Raw genomic sequence first — 16257 nt, 5'->3', positions numbered from 1 at the left:
AACATATACAATTCTGGAAACAATGGGATGGGGGATTGACTTTCCCTTGTTACTCAGAAACCCAGGTTTATAAGACTTTAATAAGGGTATATACTAGTCTTCTTCCTCCCTACCTCTATCCAGCCTGGGAAAGGATCATTTGAGAGGCAGTGGCAACAATGTGTCCTATATACTAAAGCACTTAATTCCTGAGAGATACACACTGTCTAAAATAATCACAGCCTTTAGATCATATGATCCAAAAGTAAGATGGGGACAGGTGAGGGCAAGGCATGAAAGCTAAGGAATAACTTGTATTAAAGCTGTTTGTATTTTTTTTAATCTTTCCTAGTACCATGCAGAAACTATCAAAAATGTGCGCACAGCTACAGAAAACTTTGCTTCTGATCCTGTTTATTACCGGCCCATTGCTATAGCCTTGGACACCAAAGGACCAGAGATCCGAACTGGACTCATCAAGGGTGTATGTAGCCAGAGATGTGGAGGCAGGGTGAAATGGGCTTCAGTAGAGTTAATTTTTCTGTCATGAGTAATCACTTTTTGAGAGACAGAGGGAGGGAGGGAGAAGGATTGGGGGGGAAAGAGAAGAATGATGGCATAGTATGGTAGCATAGTAGTACCTGTGACAAGTCTTAAAAACATTTGTAAACCTGGGAATATTTTACAAGTGTCTAGCTTCTAAGCATTGTTCTCTCTTTGTGGGGAGAGCCTGGGTTTTTCACTGTAATGAACTCATTAATGAGAAGACTCTCTCCAACATACTTAGAGTGGCACAGCTGAAGTGGAGCTAAAGAAGGGCAGTACTCTCAAAGTAACTTTGGATAATGCCTATATGGAGAAATGTGATGAAAATATCCTGTGGGTAGACTACAAAAACATTTGCAAGGTGGTGGACGTTGGTGGCAAAATCTTTGTGGACGATGGGCTCATTTCTCTTCTTGTGAAGGAAAAAGGTATGCTTTTGTGTAGAGCTAGGGTCTGTTGCAAAACATTCACTTCCAAAATAACCTAGATCTAAGTATGTAGGGAAACCCTTTTGAGCAGTATGAAATTTGTCCTGCATTTATGCTTTCCTCTTTATTTTTTTAAAGCCATGAGATATAACTTGATCTCAGTTAGCCCCCTACTTCTGTGGAAAAGGATAAAAGATAAAAAAGGATAAAAGATGTGCTAAATTATTATATAAATGATGTGTTTTCATAATTGGGAACAGTAGCAACAAAAAATCTTAGTCATTCAGTTACTAGACTTGATTCAAGGAAGAACGTAAGCAAGCTGACTAGATTTGGGGTGGATTCAGGTTGAGAACTATCCTCCTGTGTTGTGCTCCTTGTCGATAAAGTATTTACTTATGTGTACATGTTAGCTCTCCCTGATAGACTCTTAGCAAGGACCATTTTATTTTATCTTTTATTTCCACAGCACCTAGCATGTAATAGATATTTAATGAAGGTTTATTGATTGATTGATAGGTCAGGATTTCCTTATAACTGAAGTGGAGAATGGTGGTGTGCTGGGCAGCAAGAAGGGTGTGAACCTTCCTGGGGCAGCTGTAGACTTGCCTGCTGTATCTGAGAAGGATATCAAGGATCTTCAGTTTGGATTAGAGCAAGATGTGGATATGATATTCGCATCTTTCATCCGAAAGGCTGCTGATGTTCATGCAGTCAGAAAGGTCCTGGGAGAGAAAGGAAGGAACATCAAGATCATCAGCAAGATTGAAAACCATGAAGGAGTCCGAAGGTGAGGGGAAAGAAGGAATGCTTAGGGACTTTAAGAGAAAAACTATGGTTAGTAATAGGGGAATGTGGTCCTGTCAGAGGAAGTTAAACTAACTTTTTTTTCCTTGCTTGCTTAGAATGGTTTGATAGCTAAAGAATTTGTTTGCTAAGGAAAATATATAAATTGGACCTAGAATCAATAGCATTCATTATCCTAATTTTCTTGCCCTAATAATTCACATTGATTTACTATTGATTACCCCTTCTATTGATGTTGGGGGTGGGAAGGCACTTGGAGTGAATATGGTGACCCCTTGTAACTTTATTCATCCTTCTACCCCATGCTGTCCCATTCCCCTAGGAGTGAACAGCCTCTCATTTTAGTTCAAGGAACTTCAAGCATACTTATGACAGCTTAGTATGGGTATGAGGTAATTGTTTCCTCTCTTTTACCACCTGATATCCAAAAAGAGCCATTCTGAGCAAGACAGTAGATAGATAGAATGATGGTAAGACCGAAGTATTGGATCTGGCTTTAGGTCAGAACCTTTAAATTCTAATAGGAAGAATGGCAATCATTAAATGGCCTTTAAAATCGGCAGAGAAAAAGAGTGGAAGGTGCTTTGAAAAATGAGCATTAGAAACAAAATTGTAGAGAGCTACTATTTTACTAAGAAATTAGACTAATTTCCTATTGGAGAATAGGGGAGAAAATGATGTGATTGGATACCTGAAATAATAAAAGGAATGAACTAATAGGTAGTTTCACTTTCTAAAAGGATTCTAGCAGGTATATATACACTTTCTCCTTATCCTTGAGGGAGGGTATCCTGTAATCTTGAGGAACTTTCCTACCAAGTACCAAGTCACCTTTGAATATTATCTTATTCAGGGATATGTAGCCAGAAAATGAGTTTCCTCTCCGGCCCTCCTAATAAATAGAACAGCCTTCATTGCCTTACTCAGTAGGAAGCCACAGGTCTCTTACAGACGCAGTTTTTGCTATAGCATTCTCCTTTCCATTACACTTTTTTTTTAATTTAATTTTATTTAATAATAACTTTGTATTGACAGAATCCATGCCAGGATAATTTTTACACAGCATTATCCCTTGCAATCACTTATGTTTCATTTTTTCCCCTCCCTCTCCCCCCCCCCCCCAAGATGGCAAGCAGTCCTATATATGTTAAATATATTGCAGTATATCCTAGATATAATACATATTTGCAGAACCGAACAGTTTTCCCGCTGTACAGGGAGAATTGGATTCAGAAGGTAAAAATAACTCGGGAAGAAAATCAAAAATCAAATAGTTCACATTCATTTCCCAGTGTTCCTTCTTTGGGTGTAGCTGTTTCTGTCCATCATTTATCCAATGAAACTCAGTTAAGTCTCTTTGTCAGAGAAATCCACTTCCATCAGAATACATCCTCGTACAATATCGTTGTCGAAGTGTATAATGATCTCCTGGTTCTGCTCATCTCACTTAGCATCAGTCCATGTAGGTCTCTCCAAGCCTCTCTGTATTCATCCTGCTGGTCATTCCTTACAGAGCAATAATATTCCATAACATTCATATACCACAATTTACCCAGCCATTCTCCAATTGATGGGCATCCATTCATTTTCCAGTTTCTAGCCACTACACTGTCTCTTTACATTGTAACTTTACAACTTTATAAAAATACTTTACACCCTTTTTAAAATCTCAGATTTGATGAGATCCTGGAAGCCAGTGATGGCATCATGGTTGCTCGGGGGGATCTGGGTATTGAGATCCCAGCAGAAAAAGTCTTCCTTGCCCAGAAGATGATGATTGGAAGATGTAATCGAGTTGGGAAACCTGTTATTTGTGCCACTCAGGTATATTTTCATTTTCCTTTTCTTTTTTGCCTTTTCATCCTCATCCTTCAGTGGTAGTGATAATTCTTAGTTATAGATACTTGGTTAAATACAGAACTTCTGAGGCTTTCTTAAAGCAATAATACATTATTGATGTTGTCTGGGTCATCCCAGATCTAAATTGTTTGTGATTGAAGTACTTTTTGAGTTGAATACATCAATTGCATATCATTAAACAGTCCAAGCTACTATGCACCTAATTTGAGTCCTGGGTTGACTTTGATTCAGTCCATTTACTCTTCTTTCTTCTATGATTTTCTAGACATTAGGATCCCTGTCAAGATGGGTTCCCCCAGTGGCTTAGCTCTCTGGTCTCCTTATATTCTAGACATTATAAGTCAGATGAAATAATTTAACTTTAGCATGTTTTATTGGAGAAGCAGTATGGATAGCACATAGAAAGCCAGCTTTAGTGTCAATAAGGCCTGATTTCAAATCACTGTGATTCCCTATACCAGAGGAATCTCAAATGCAGTTCCTTTTTCTCCCGCCTTTCTTACAGATTTCAAACCTGGGAAAGGGTTTTGGGATAGGCAAGGACAGGACTCATTGTTCTGGTTGGTATTTCCTCAGATGCTTGAGAGCATGATTAAGAAGCCCCGGCCCACACGTGCTGAAGGTAGTGATGTAGCCAATGCTGTTCTGGATGGAGCTGATTGTATCATGCTGTCTGGAGAGACTGCCAAAGGAGACTATCCAGTAGAAGCTGTGCGGATGCAGCACTTGGTGAGTGTCCTCTGTCCTTTGCAAGAGCAAGGGAAGATAGAGAAGCTTTACTTAGCCATTGCCTGAGTAGCAAATGTGTGAGGAGTGGTGGGGGAAGGGAGGGAGCCACTCCCTCAAGGGAAAGGCTCACATAAGATTCCTACCTCCATCCCAGTCCAACCACCACCATGTTTTCTTTGAAATGTTTAGTTGTTTCTTTTCTTCTCCATAGCCTTGTTCCCATTCGTATTTCCTGCCCACCTTCACTTCTGTCCTGGATATTCACAGGACACCTAGGGTTTCCCTAGAGGCTTAGTTCCTTAGTCCTGATCTTGGGCTTAGGCAAGCATATGAAGTTATTTTATTAAAGCCTATTTTTTTGGAAAGGCCAAAATTAAATACCAAACTTCATCTCCAGCCTCCTAGAGTTAGTTAGTTGCCTCATTCCATCCCCTTGATACTTATCTTAAGAAGTAATCTGTAGGGCAATAAAATTGTTTTTTCTGGCGCTTCATTCCTTTTTTTTTTTGGTCCAAAAGTAGCTCCCTTGTCCTGGGCCATACTGTTTTCATACCTCCAGCAAACTCCTTATCCCACTCCAGCAAACTCAAATATCCCACTGCCTCACCTCCCATTTCGGTTTAGAACTAAATACCTACCCTCAGCTAATGATGAGCGGCGCCACGTAAAGATCACCAGGACTTGGTTTCCTCCTGGTAGACATTATATTTGTCTCATTCAATTCTGATCATCAGTTGAGGGGTGAGGCATTTAGCCACAGGGCTGGCATGGATATTGGTGGTAAAGAAGGATGCAGTAACTGAAGACATGGAGTGAAGAATGTCAGAATTTTCTAACTTTCCTTCCCACAAAGGCTTTTTGGAACTTTCTCATGAACTTAAGAGGGCAATTACTATGTCTGCCTCTGAGGCCTTTGACTACAATGCCACCTGGTAGCCAATTGCTTTCATGGGCTTGAATTTCAACCTACACCAAGCACCGGTTGTCAGAATGGCAGCTACTTACTTAAATCAGAGTTTTCACCTAAACTTGACAAAATATACCTTGGGGTGTGTATTCTAGTGGTCCCTCACTGTCTGTAGCTGACAAGCTTTTTTTTTCAAAGTACCACTCTTGAGATTGGGTTTTGCTTTGCCATACAATTGTCGCAAATTTCAAATTCCCCTTTTACCTCTTAAAAGGCAACATTTTTGTAATTTTTCTCATTTCATGCCCAATTCTAACAACTTGGGTTATTGAACCTCACCAGAATTTATAGGAAAACTGCTGGTCAGACGCCTGGTTTGTATTAAGCTTAGGTGCCAACAAGATATGCTTTCCAAAGTAAAAAAGAATTTTGTGAGGCACCCTGATTTGAAAAAAGGGAGAAAGAATTGAAAAGCTAATAACTTAATATCATTGTTTGGGTCCCTTTTATGGGTGTGAAATAGACTACTAAGTATCTTTATTCACTTTTAAATAAGTTGCTAATCTAGAAAATTTTGAGCTTTCATGTAGAAGTTAGGGAGCAGGAACATTCAAGAGTAAATGTTAATTTGCATTTAACATTAAATATTACTCTTTCTCCTTATCTAGTTATTCAAGGTTAATGACACATCAGTTAAGGACACAGGGTATGCCAGGTGTAGTGATATTCATGGATTTATCTTCCATCATTTGGGGGTTTCTTGCTTCATTCTTCATGCAGAATGAAGCCTGTCAATCTAATAACTTTCTGATACTTCTGCTTGCCAATTAAATTAGTATAACTGATTCTTTTTTCTCTCCATTTCCTAAAGTCTTTCTAATTATTAGCATTATAATCTATAATCTGTATCTAAAATTTACCTTTTAATGTCTTGATCCAGCAAATTACTTAAACTAGAACTTCTTTTTCATTCAATTCTTTCAGACTTGTTAATCATTTGATAAGAATTTAAAGTTAAATGGAATATTAAATATTAAATTTCTGCATGCTTTGCTACCATAATGGCTCCACAGGGGACTCTTTATATGGTTGTTTATTAGTTTGCTTCATACTAAAAAATCTGAAGTACATCTGTGAGTCTGCCTACCTAGTAACTTGTGATTAAAATAAGCAGACTTTCCACCTCACCAATGTTCCCTTATTGTCTTATTGAAAGCTAATTGTGCCCTTATTTAAGAGCAGACTTGCCAAGCTTTATGGAGTCATTTAACATTTAATAATTTGTTGGTCTAGATTCTAAAAAGTGACTTGCAAGCCAGAACTGAACAAAACAAAACAGCCATATAAAAAGATCCTGTTCCGCTTAACTACGCTTTTGTCTTGAAGGCAATGTGGTAAAACATTCCACAAAGAAAAACACTTACCCAAACTCTGGGACTCAGTACATCTCTGATAAATATATATACTTTCACACCAGCAAGAAGTCGGTCTGTGTTGCTAAGACTCTGACTATATCTTGGTTTTGAGAGAAATAAACCAAATTCCTGCCCGTGTCCATTTTTTTCTCATCTACTTCCAACCAATACAATTTGACTTGGGCTAAATCAATCTACAAAATGAAAGGTATTCAACTGAGTTCCAAGTTTGCCTATAACAAAGGAGTCCTTGAAAAATAAAATAATTGTTTTTGTAAAACAGGAATTTTAAGCTCTCCTAATCTTTAACATCTTTTTTATTGGTCCAGTGAATTATTGAGACTGTTTTACCACTCTGCCTCTTGCAATTTAAATAATCAAATTAGCCAATTGCCAATTAACTCAGGATTGCTTTATGTTCCTTTCTAACTCATTCTATCTTTCCTTCTGTGGTTTCTTTTTTTGTTCTCTTTGTTTGTCTCCTTTCTCCCTCCCAATCCCCCTCTGGCTTACAGATAGCTCGGGAGGCTGAAGCAGCCACATACCATCGCCACCTTTTTGATGGACTTCTCCGATGCTCGACATGCACAGACACTGCAGATGCCATGGCAGTGGGTGCAGTAGAGGCTTCTTATAAGTGTTTATCACCAGCTTTGATAGTTCTGACGGAGAGTGGCAGGTAGGGCCCGAAGGGCAAGGTAGTAGCTATAGATAACAAGTTTTTTATTCCTTAAGAAGAAAGTCTTCAAAAATGATGACCATGGCTTTCAAAAAGTCAGAAGGAGTTTGAAGTAGGGCAAGAATCTCTTGGTGTAGGCCCCCTTGAATGTAGAACAGTAATTCTCACGGCTGTACCATGACCATGTTTGCCATCCTCTGCCGCTAAAGCTCTGACAAAGATGTGGTCTGTCCCTCCCTTCTTCTGTCCCCTTGGACGGGATGGGTGTTGCTCTTATAGATTGCCCGAGAGGCAGAGGCCGCCATCTATCACACGCAGTTGTTTGAGGAGCTTCGCCGCCTAGCCCCTATAACCAAGGATCCCACTGAAGCTGCTGCTGTGGGTGCCGTAGAGGCTTCCTTCAAGTGTTGCAGTGGGGCCATTATCGTCCTTACCAAGTCTGGAAGGTAGGAGGTAGCAGGTCATTTGGGGAAGGTCAAGATAAAAGGAAACAAACTTGGGATGGAGGTCAAAGTCCTCAAGGCATTTGGGAAGTGTGGTAACCAACCTATTAAAAGCCAAGCTCAAATGAATGGGAGGTAAGATAACATCAGAGCTGCTTCCTTGGAAGACTGATCGTCAACTTCAACAGGTTTGAAAAGCTGATTGTCCTTTGGGAGATGACTCCTGGAATCAGGAGGATCATAGTTTAGATTTGGCCTCAGACACTTAATAGATGTGTGATTCTGAGCAAGTTGTTACTTTATCCTCTTTGCCTCAATTTCCTCATCTGTAAAATGAGCTGGAGAAGGAAATGGCAAACCATTCAAGTATCTTGAACAAGAAAACCCCAAATGGGGACAAAGGGTCTAATACAACTGAACAACAAGTTGTATACTTAAAATTTAACTTTGTTCATATTTCAGACTAATCTGAGAGTAAAGTTAAATTTTAAGTATACAACTTGTTGTTCAGTTGTATTAGACCCTTTGTCCCCAAGGTGAAAGAGAAAAATACTAACCTGAGAGAAGTGTACATTAGAAAACATTGTGATAGACTGCTCTCTTGCCCCCAGCATTCCTGAATCTTAGGAAATTCTAAGTGAAACTTCAGTCAAAGAAGGATGATTCTGGCCTCTTATTAGGGGCCAGAATAGGTCAGGAAATCTGGGCAGGGTATTTTTTCTACATTGCTCCAACTGTGAATATCAGGGAGTAGTTGAGGGGATGCAGGAGAGAGCACTGTAATGTGTCATGGAGGTAAAGACATTTGTTTTTGCTTTCAATCATATGATTGGTGCCTTCCCTTTTTTACTGAGATTCTAGCCATGGTTAAGTTAGATTTGACCTTTGTTGAAGAGGCCTGAACTTTGCTATTTGACTATTTTTAGCTGTTAAATCTTCTGAGATTTCAACTTCAGCCACTCCCTGGGCTCCTGATGCCTGCATCTTTACAGGCTATATTTAGCCTAGTACTGCTGAGCCTGCTTAGGAGCAGTGATGGAATCACTTTGCTGTGTTGACAGTCCTTGCTTGGAAGGGAAAGCTTTGACTTCTCTACTACCACAAATTTCATGCTAATTTTTGTGCTAATGGAAAGAAATTCCCATAAAATAGGGGCCTGTCCTAGAAAGATACTAGAAGTGCTTCTATACATGACTAGTAAGACTACCTTTTTTAAAGTGTCATCATAACCCACTTTGTGACACTTACTCTTTTTGATCCCTTGGGATATACTTGTACAAACTTGTGCTTCCTCATAAAATAGATTACAAAGGGTGAGATGCTGAATATCTTAATGACTGAGTAGACTATGGAACACTGGTGCTTTCTTGATCTTGTTGGAAACAGTCACATTTAAGCATCTATTATGTATCAAGTATTGGCCTTAGGGATCCTGAATAAACAGTCTTTTCTTCCCCAACAGCAAGAAAGTTTTATATATATATATATATATATAGATTGCAGACAGTTATAGAGCGGGTAGTGCCAACTATATGCCATGTTGGCAGGGAACTGAGGCATTAGAAAGTAAAGATAAATATTCTTTTACATACATATATGATATAGGCATTATATATAAGCAGTGAACCCTGCAGGAGAACGATGATTTCAGTCTTTTCTTACCGAAGGGACTGTTCATCTATCTTGTGAAGTACTAAGCTGAATTGTAGCAATTAGGTTCTATTCACATGCATCCCAGCTGGTTCTGCTTGGCAACTATGAGGATGAAAGGGTATGATGAATGAGACTGCTTATGAAAATGCATTTTCCAAGCTGGGGCAATCCAAGATTATTTCTAAACACTCCTCTTGCTCCTGACTACTGATTCATTGGTTTACACCAGGGAAAGTTTCAGGAAGATCAGGAGAAGAAAGCTAGAAGAGCCAAAGATGGGCTTAGTCTGAATTCTCCAACAGTAGCTTGCAACGTCTGAGGACTTAATTGTTAACCTTCATTTTCATCGTATGGATTGAAAAAGAATAAAGACATTTTCTGGGACTTACTTTCTCTTTCCCTTCCCCAACCTTAAACTTTAGTAAGAGCTTGGTTGGGATGGCCTCAGAAAATGGACCGATTCACAGAAAGTTTAAATGCTTTGTACCCAGAATTGGATGTAGTACTGTCAGGGAAGATGAGAAAAGGCATCATCCCTGTCTTTAATAAGCCTGTTTAGAGATAAGGAAAATCTGTATTCAAATCGGTAATAGCAAGACCAATGTTGGATCTTGCTGAGGGGAAATTGATGTAGCTTGGTTTTGTTCATAGAGCCCTAATTAACTTTTTCTTCTCCCAGGTCTGCTCATCAGGTGGCCAGGTACCGTCCTAGGGCCCCCATCATAGCTGTGACTCGTAGTGCTCAGGCTGCACGTCAGGCCCATCTTTATCGAGGTATCTTCCCCGTGCTGTGCAAAGATGCTGTTCATGAATCATGGGCTGAAGATGTGGACCTCAGGGTTAACTTAGCCATGAAAGTCGGTAAGTATAAAGATTAAGATTTCTCCTTGTAATGTAGAGTTAGACTTTTTTTATATTACCAAGATAATTGAAATGATTGTTGTCCTTAGTGTAATTGTGTGTTACCTAAATATACTTAAGATGAAATTAAAAACTAATTTTGGCTCTAAGAAGATTTAAGGTAGAGTTCCTGGTCTCAGGAAGACTAGCTTTCCAGAATGACAGTCACTATCTATATGTGGCTTTTTAATTCTAGGCTTCTCTTTCCCTTGGAAGAAAAAAGGAATTGGGCTAGATGATTTCATCTCTTACTTGAATAGAGATTTCTTCTAAAGAGGAAATATATACTTGGGGAAAAAATGATGTAAAGAAAGTTTATGTTTAGACTATTTTATATACTAAAAAAATGTCATCTGTTTACTCTTTGGTTTTGACTGAGCCCCAGACTTAAATATCGCCTTATGACCAAAAAAAAAATTTAGTTGGTAAAGGAAACAACACTAGTTCTTGCTCCCTGAATTAACTGCTGGATGGCAGTTTTACTTTGGGATCTGAGTGGGCTACCTAGAGTAGAAGGGATTGAGTTTTACTTTTATCTGTTTATCATAAATTTATGATATTTTCTCTCGAATCCATTTTCTTAGGCAAAGCTCGAGGCTTTTTCAAGAAAGATGATGTGGTCATTGTCCTAAATGGTTGGCGTCCAGGTGCAGGCTTCACCAACACTATGCGGGTGCTGCCAGTGCCATAAAAGAGCATTTGAAGATGTTCTTATGGGTGACTTCAGCACGGTCCCTTCCCTGCTCCTGCCTGCATCCATTAGATCTGCAGCTGTTATTGGTGTTGTCCATACCTAGCTACTAGAGGCTTTACACAGCTAAAACTCCAAAAAAAAAAAAACAAAAACAAAAAAAAACACAATTAAAGTCTCTTCTTAAAGAAACTTAATTAGACTTACCTTCCTTCCTCCTCTACTAGAAACATCAGTAACAATCAGTTTAGCTCACCTCTAGTGGTGTGTAAAGATAGAGCAGCTGTGGCTTAGCTTGGGGTACCGCAGACCATTTTTGACATGGGATTAAAGTACATGCATCAGTATTGTGTTTTAAATTGATCTAGATCTTCTTTGTACACACATAAGTAAACACTAGCCACAGTCCCTCTAAGTACAAGTTCTCAATGTATATGGGCTTCTACTTTTCAGACCAGAGGAACTCTCCTCCCTTTCTCCACCTCAATCAAGTTAATAAAAGATTCTTGATTTCATACACTTGTTAAAAATTAGAAGTTGAATCCAGCTGCTAAAAACCAATACAGTTTAATGAATAATGTAATCATTTAGCAATTGTGTCACTCCTCCTTGGCGGGGAGGAAGAAGCTTCCAGTTATGTCATCTTTTTCCTCCAGTTGCAGAAGGGAGCCTAGGATGGAAAAGAAATTCTAACCAGAATTTCTCTCTCCCAGGCAGCAGGCCTTACCACACTCCTTGCCTACAACCCAACTTCCAATATTTTTGTTTTCAATCTGAAACAAACGTACACTCCTGTTGTCCTGTATTTGATTGTAGAGTACATCACTTGTCAATAAACATGAGCTGAAGCACTGCTGGATCTCTTCTGTGTCTGATTCCATCCTCTGGATTGGAGGATGGGGGTGGGGATGGGAGTGGAGGGGACTCAGAAGGGAATTTGGATTCATAACTGTAGTGACTTGCCACTCTGATAGGATGATCTGTTTCAGATGTCTGACCATGGACCATTTTCTAATTCCTACTTTGTCTCTCAAACAAACTTTTGCTTTCTGTCATACTCTCTAACATACTTTCTCCATTCTTAGTGTCAAGAATCATGACTTTCCCCTATTCATTATCATAAATGTATATCTTGTGTACTTTTCATTAATATTAGCAAAGCAGCAGAAGTAGTCAAAATTTGTAGCAAAAGTATTAAATCTTTAATTTTGGATTATGTTGTGGGTTTTCCAAATCACTGGCTATTTTTCTCCCCCTCTCATGATCTGTCTTTACCATTTTGTCCCTCCTCCATTTTTTTTTTACTTGAATGACTTGAATATGGAAGCAGATCTGTATCCTGGACTGAAGCTTGAGACAATGTACTTTTTTTTTTTTTTTTTTTGGATAATTATAACTTGACCATGCCTGGGTAATTTTTTACATTATCCCTCGCACTCACTTCTGTTCCAACTTTTCCCTTTCCTCCCCCAGATGGCAAGCAGTCCTGTACATGTTAAATATGTCCCATATGTCCTTAGATATATGTGTACAGAACTGAACAGTTCTCTTGTTGCACTGGAAGAATTGGATTCAGAAGGTGAAAATAAACCAGGAAGAAAAACCAAAATGCAAGCAGTTTACGCTTAATGTACTTTAAAGGAGAGTGACAATTATTCCAGTCCTGATCTAAATAGAGACAAAACTTCCCTTTTATCACCTAAATGAGGCAGTTCTTGTGGTTTTGGTTTTTGAGAATTAGTAGCATTTAAGAGACAAAGATGAGTACAAAATCTATTGAATCAATCCAACCAACTTAAAACCTCAGTTAATTTTTTTTCAGATTTTATACCAAGTTTTGACTTCATTGTCCTTTTACTAAGTTAGGGAAAACATCCCAATTGGATCTTATTCTATACCTCTCTCAGCCCAGCTGAAAATATTCCCACCACATCATACCTGCTAGGTGACTTTTGTTGGAAAACCTCCAAGAAGGGGAACATAGTATCAGTCCATTCCATTTTTTGTGTGGAAGAATTGCTAAATTGCCTCTTGGCAGCTTTGGGTCATAGGGACAGACAAGTTTAAACCCTCTTCCAGGTGACAGCTCTATAGATCTTTTTTTTTTAATAACTTTTTATTGACATAATCCATTCCAGGGTAATTTTTTACAGCATTATCCCTTGCACTCCTGATTTTTTCTCCTCCCTCCTTCCCTCCACCCCCTCCCCCAGATGGCAAGCAGTCCTTTACATGTTGAATAGGTTACAGTATATCCTAGATAGAATATATGTGTGCAGAACCGAACAGTTTCTTGTTGCACAGGGAGAATTGGATTCAGAAGGTAAGCTCTATAGATATTGAAAGTAGCTTTTTTCCTGCAGTCTTTTATAAACAATATTGCTACCCTGTTATCTTTAGCTCCATCACAGCACATTGGTTTAATGTAAGTACCTACTAGTCCAGTTTTATTTTGTGCCACCTAGACCCCCAGAATTGGAGTTCTCTGCTTGGCAGAATCTATTGAGATAGTAAGATGCCCACTTGCAAAAATAGCTAAGGAATTATTCACAGTCAAATCTAAGTGAGATTTGATAGCACCTAGGTCTAAGTTTTAGCCAAGTTTTGAAGAAATGAGTGGGAGTTGAATAAATGAGAAGGATCCAAGCATCAGAGAAAAAATGTGAAAGGTCTAGAAATGAGAATGAGGGTTGTTCTAGAACAGAGAAGATAGTTGACTGGAGAAGTTTGTTGTAGTACGGTAATTTTGGTAGGTTAATACAACTGAAAGAAAATTCAGAGGCCATCTAGTTTAGACCACACTTGAATAAGAATCTCTTCTCCAGCATCCCCAATAAGTGATTAACCAACCTTTGAAGATTTTTTTAATGAGGGCTAGAAAAAAGTAGAGTATCCCATTCTATTGTAAAATATGGTCAGGAGGTTTTTTCTTTTAACAAACCTAAATTTGCCTTTTTGTAATATACCCAATGTCTCTATTTCTTTCCTGCTGGAGCAAATAACAGAACTAACAAGCTATTTGCTACATGAGGCTTCTTCAGATATTTGAATACTACTATCTCCCTTAAATCCTTTCTTTCTTGGACTTAACATCCCCAGTTCCCATTTCTTCAACTAATTTAAAAAATTTCTTCCTAATCAAAAATCTGCCTCCTTTACCTCCTACCATCTCTATCCCCATTGAGAAAGGAAAATGAAACTCAAACATGTAGAATCAAGCAAAACAAATTTCCATAACTCACATACTCTCTCTTCTCCTCTTTCCTTCCCTTCCTCCCCTCCCCTGCCTTCCTTCATCTTTACAATATTATTGTCATTGTACAAGTCGTTCTCTCAGGTCTACTCATTTCACCTTGTATTAGTTCATACTAATTTCCAGATTGCTCTGAAATCATCAGCTTCATCTTACGATACAATATTATTTCATCACATTTATATAGTCATTCTCCAATTGATATGTATCGTTCAGTTTTAAATTCTTTCAGTTTCCAATTCTTTACTACTTTTACTACCTACTACAAGCAAAGCATTGTGATACGGGCTAAAGATAACAGGATAGTTATGATAGCAATATTTTGCTTGTAAAGACTGTAGACAGAAACTACCTTCAAGAATTTGAAGAGTTGTCATTTGGAAGAGAGTTTAAACTTGTTCTGTCTCTCCCTATCAATAATGGATTACCAAGAGGTAAACTCTTTATAATATTTTTATATCTCCTTAAGAATTCATTTTGTTTAGAACTATTTTTTTCCTTAATCTAGCCTCTCCAATAATTCTCCCTTCACTCTTTTCTCTTCTTCCTCCTATTTTCTGGTTGAGTTTTTCTGTAGCCAATTTTGTGTTTGCATTCTTCCCTTCCTTTAGCCAGTTCAGATAAATTGAATTAGTGTCAGATACTTCTGATTGCTCTTCATCCTTATTTATATAGACTTCTCCTTGAATAACCACATTATATGAGATAATTTCCCCTAAACTTTTTCCTTCCCCTCATTCCCAGTGTATTCCTCTCCCCCCTCTTTCCAGTTTTTAAAAATGAAGACCTTCTATCTAATTAGATTCTATAATCCTTGGTTGATACAATTTAGAGAGGATACATGCATCATCTTTCCCATATTAGAATTTAGTAAGAAGTTTATCTTTGGTTTCTTATGATTTTTTATACTTTTATTTTGTTTTGTTTCTCTGTGTAACTCATACTTCTAAGATTCCACTTGGCTCTGATCTTTTCATCAGGAATACTTGGAAGATAGTTTTCATTAAAAAGTCATTTTGTTTGTTTTTTCCCTATGTAGAATTATGCTCAGTTTTTCTGGGCAAGTTTTTCTTGCTTGTTATCCTATGCTTTTGTTTTCTTGAATATCGTGACTGATGGTTCATAGCCCAGGAGCTACTCAAAATTGTATCTAGCTATGGAATATGGAGCAATCAAAACCTTTTATCTGTTGCTCCTTATTTGTCTCCTGTAAAAAACAAACAAACAAACAAAAGAAACATTGTAATTTATTTGTCCTAAATCATGATCTTCCTTAACTTTTTTTTAACCACCTGTTAGCCTACTAGTTAAGCCCTAAATTTTATGTAAAGCTAATTTTCTAGAATTTCTTTAGAATCTAGCCCATGCATAAATGAATTCTTTTTTTTTCTTTTTTTTTTAATTTTATTTTATTTAATAATAACTTTGTATTGACAGAATCCATGCCAGGGTAATTTTTTACAACATTATCCCTTGCACTCGCTTATGTTTCGTTTTTTCCCCTCCCTCCCTCCACCCCCCCCCCAAGATGGCAAGCAGTCTTATATATGTTAAATATATTGCAGTATATCCTAGATATAATACATATTTGCAGAACCAAACAGTTCTCCTGTTGCACAGGGAGAACTGGATTCAGAAGATTAAAAATAACTCGGGAAGAAAATCAAAAATGCAGATAGTTCACATTCATTTCCCAGTATTCCTTCTTTGGGTGTAGCTGTTTCTGTCCATCATTTATCCATTGAAACTCAGGTCTCTTTGTCATAGAAATCCATTTCCATCAGAATACATCCTCATACAATATCGTTGTCGAAGTGTATAATGATCTCCTGGTTCTGCTCATCTCACTTACATCAGTCCATGTAGGTCTCTCCAAGCCTCTCTGTATTCATCCTGTTGGTCATTTCTTACAGAACAATAATATTCCATAACATTCATATACCACAATTTACCCAGCCATTCTCCAT

General features: G+C 38.1%; 1 protein-coding gene across 4 annotated transcripts in view; it reads left to right on the top strand.

Annotated features, from left to right (window-relative positions):
* PKM (pyruvate kinase M1/2) overlaps positions 1-11890 on the top strand; it is a 32371-nt gene extending 20481 nt beyond the window's left edge. For 3 of the 4 annotated variants that reach the window (XM_051981935.1, XM_051981934.1, XM_051981932.1), the window contains 8 exons: positions 332-463; positions 767-953; positions 1473-1743; positions 3434-3584; positions 4197-4349; positions 7630-7796; positions 10126-10307; positions 10931-11890. In XM_051981935.1, the coding sequence (XP_051837895.1) occupies positions 332-463; positions 767-953; positions 1473-1743; positions 3434-3584; positions 4197-4349; positions 7630-7796; positions 10126-10307; positions 10931-11037 (1350 nt within the window). In that variant the 3' untranslated portion in view covers positions 11038-11890. Of the gene's footprint in view, positions 1-331; positions 464-766; positions 954-1472; positions 1744-3433; positions 3585-4196; positions 4350-7186; positions 7351-7629; positions 7797-10125; positions 10308-10930 lie in introns of all 4 variants that reach the window. The other variant, XM_051981933.1, reaches the window with a different exon arrangement.
* Positions 11891-16257: the final 4367 nt, after the last annotated feature.

Source organism: Antechinus flavipes, chromosome 2, assembly GCF_016432865.1.
Source record: "Antechinus flavipes isolate AdamAnt ecotype Samford, QLD, Australia chromosome 2, AdamAnt_v2, whole genome shotgun sequence".
Lineage (NCBI taxonomy): Eukaryota > Metazoa > Chordata > Mammalia > Dasyuromorphia > Dasyuridae > Antechinus > Antechinus flavipes.
Note: the sequence above shows the minus strand (reverse complement) of the source record. Positions and strands in the feature narration are given on the sequence as shown.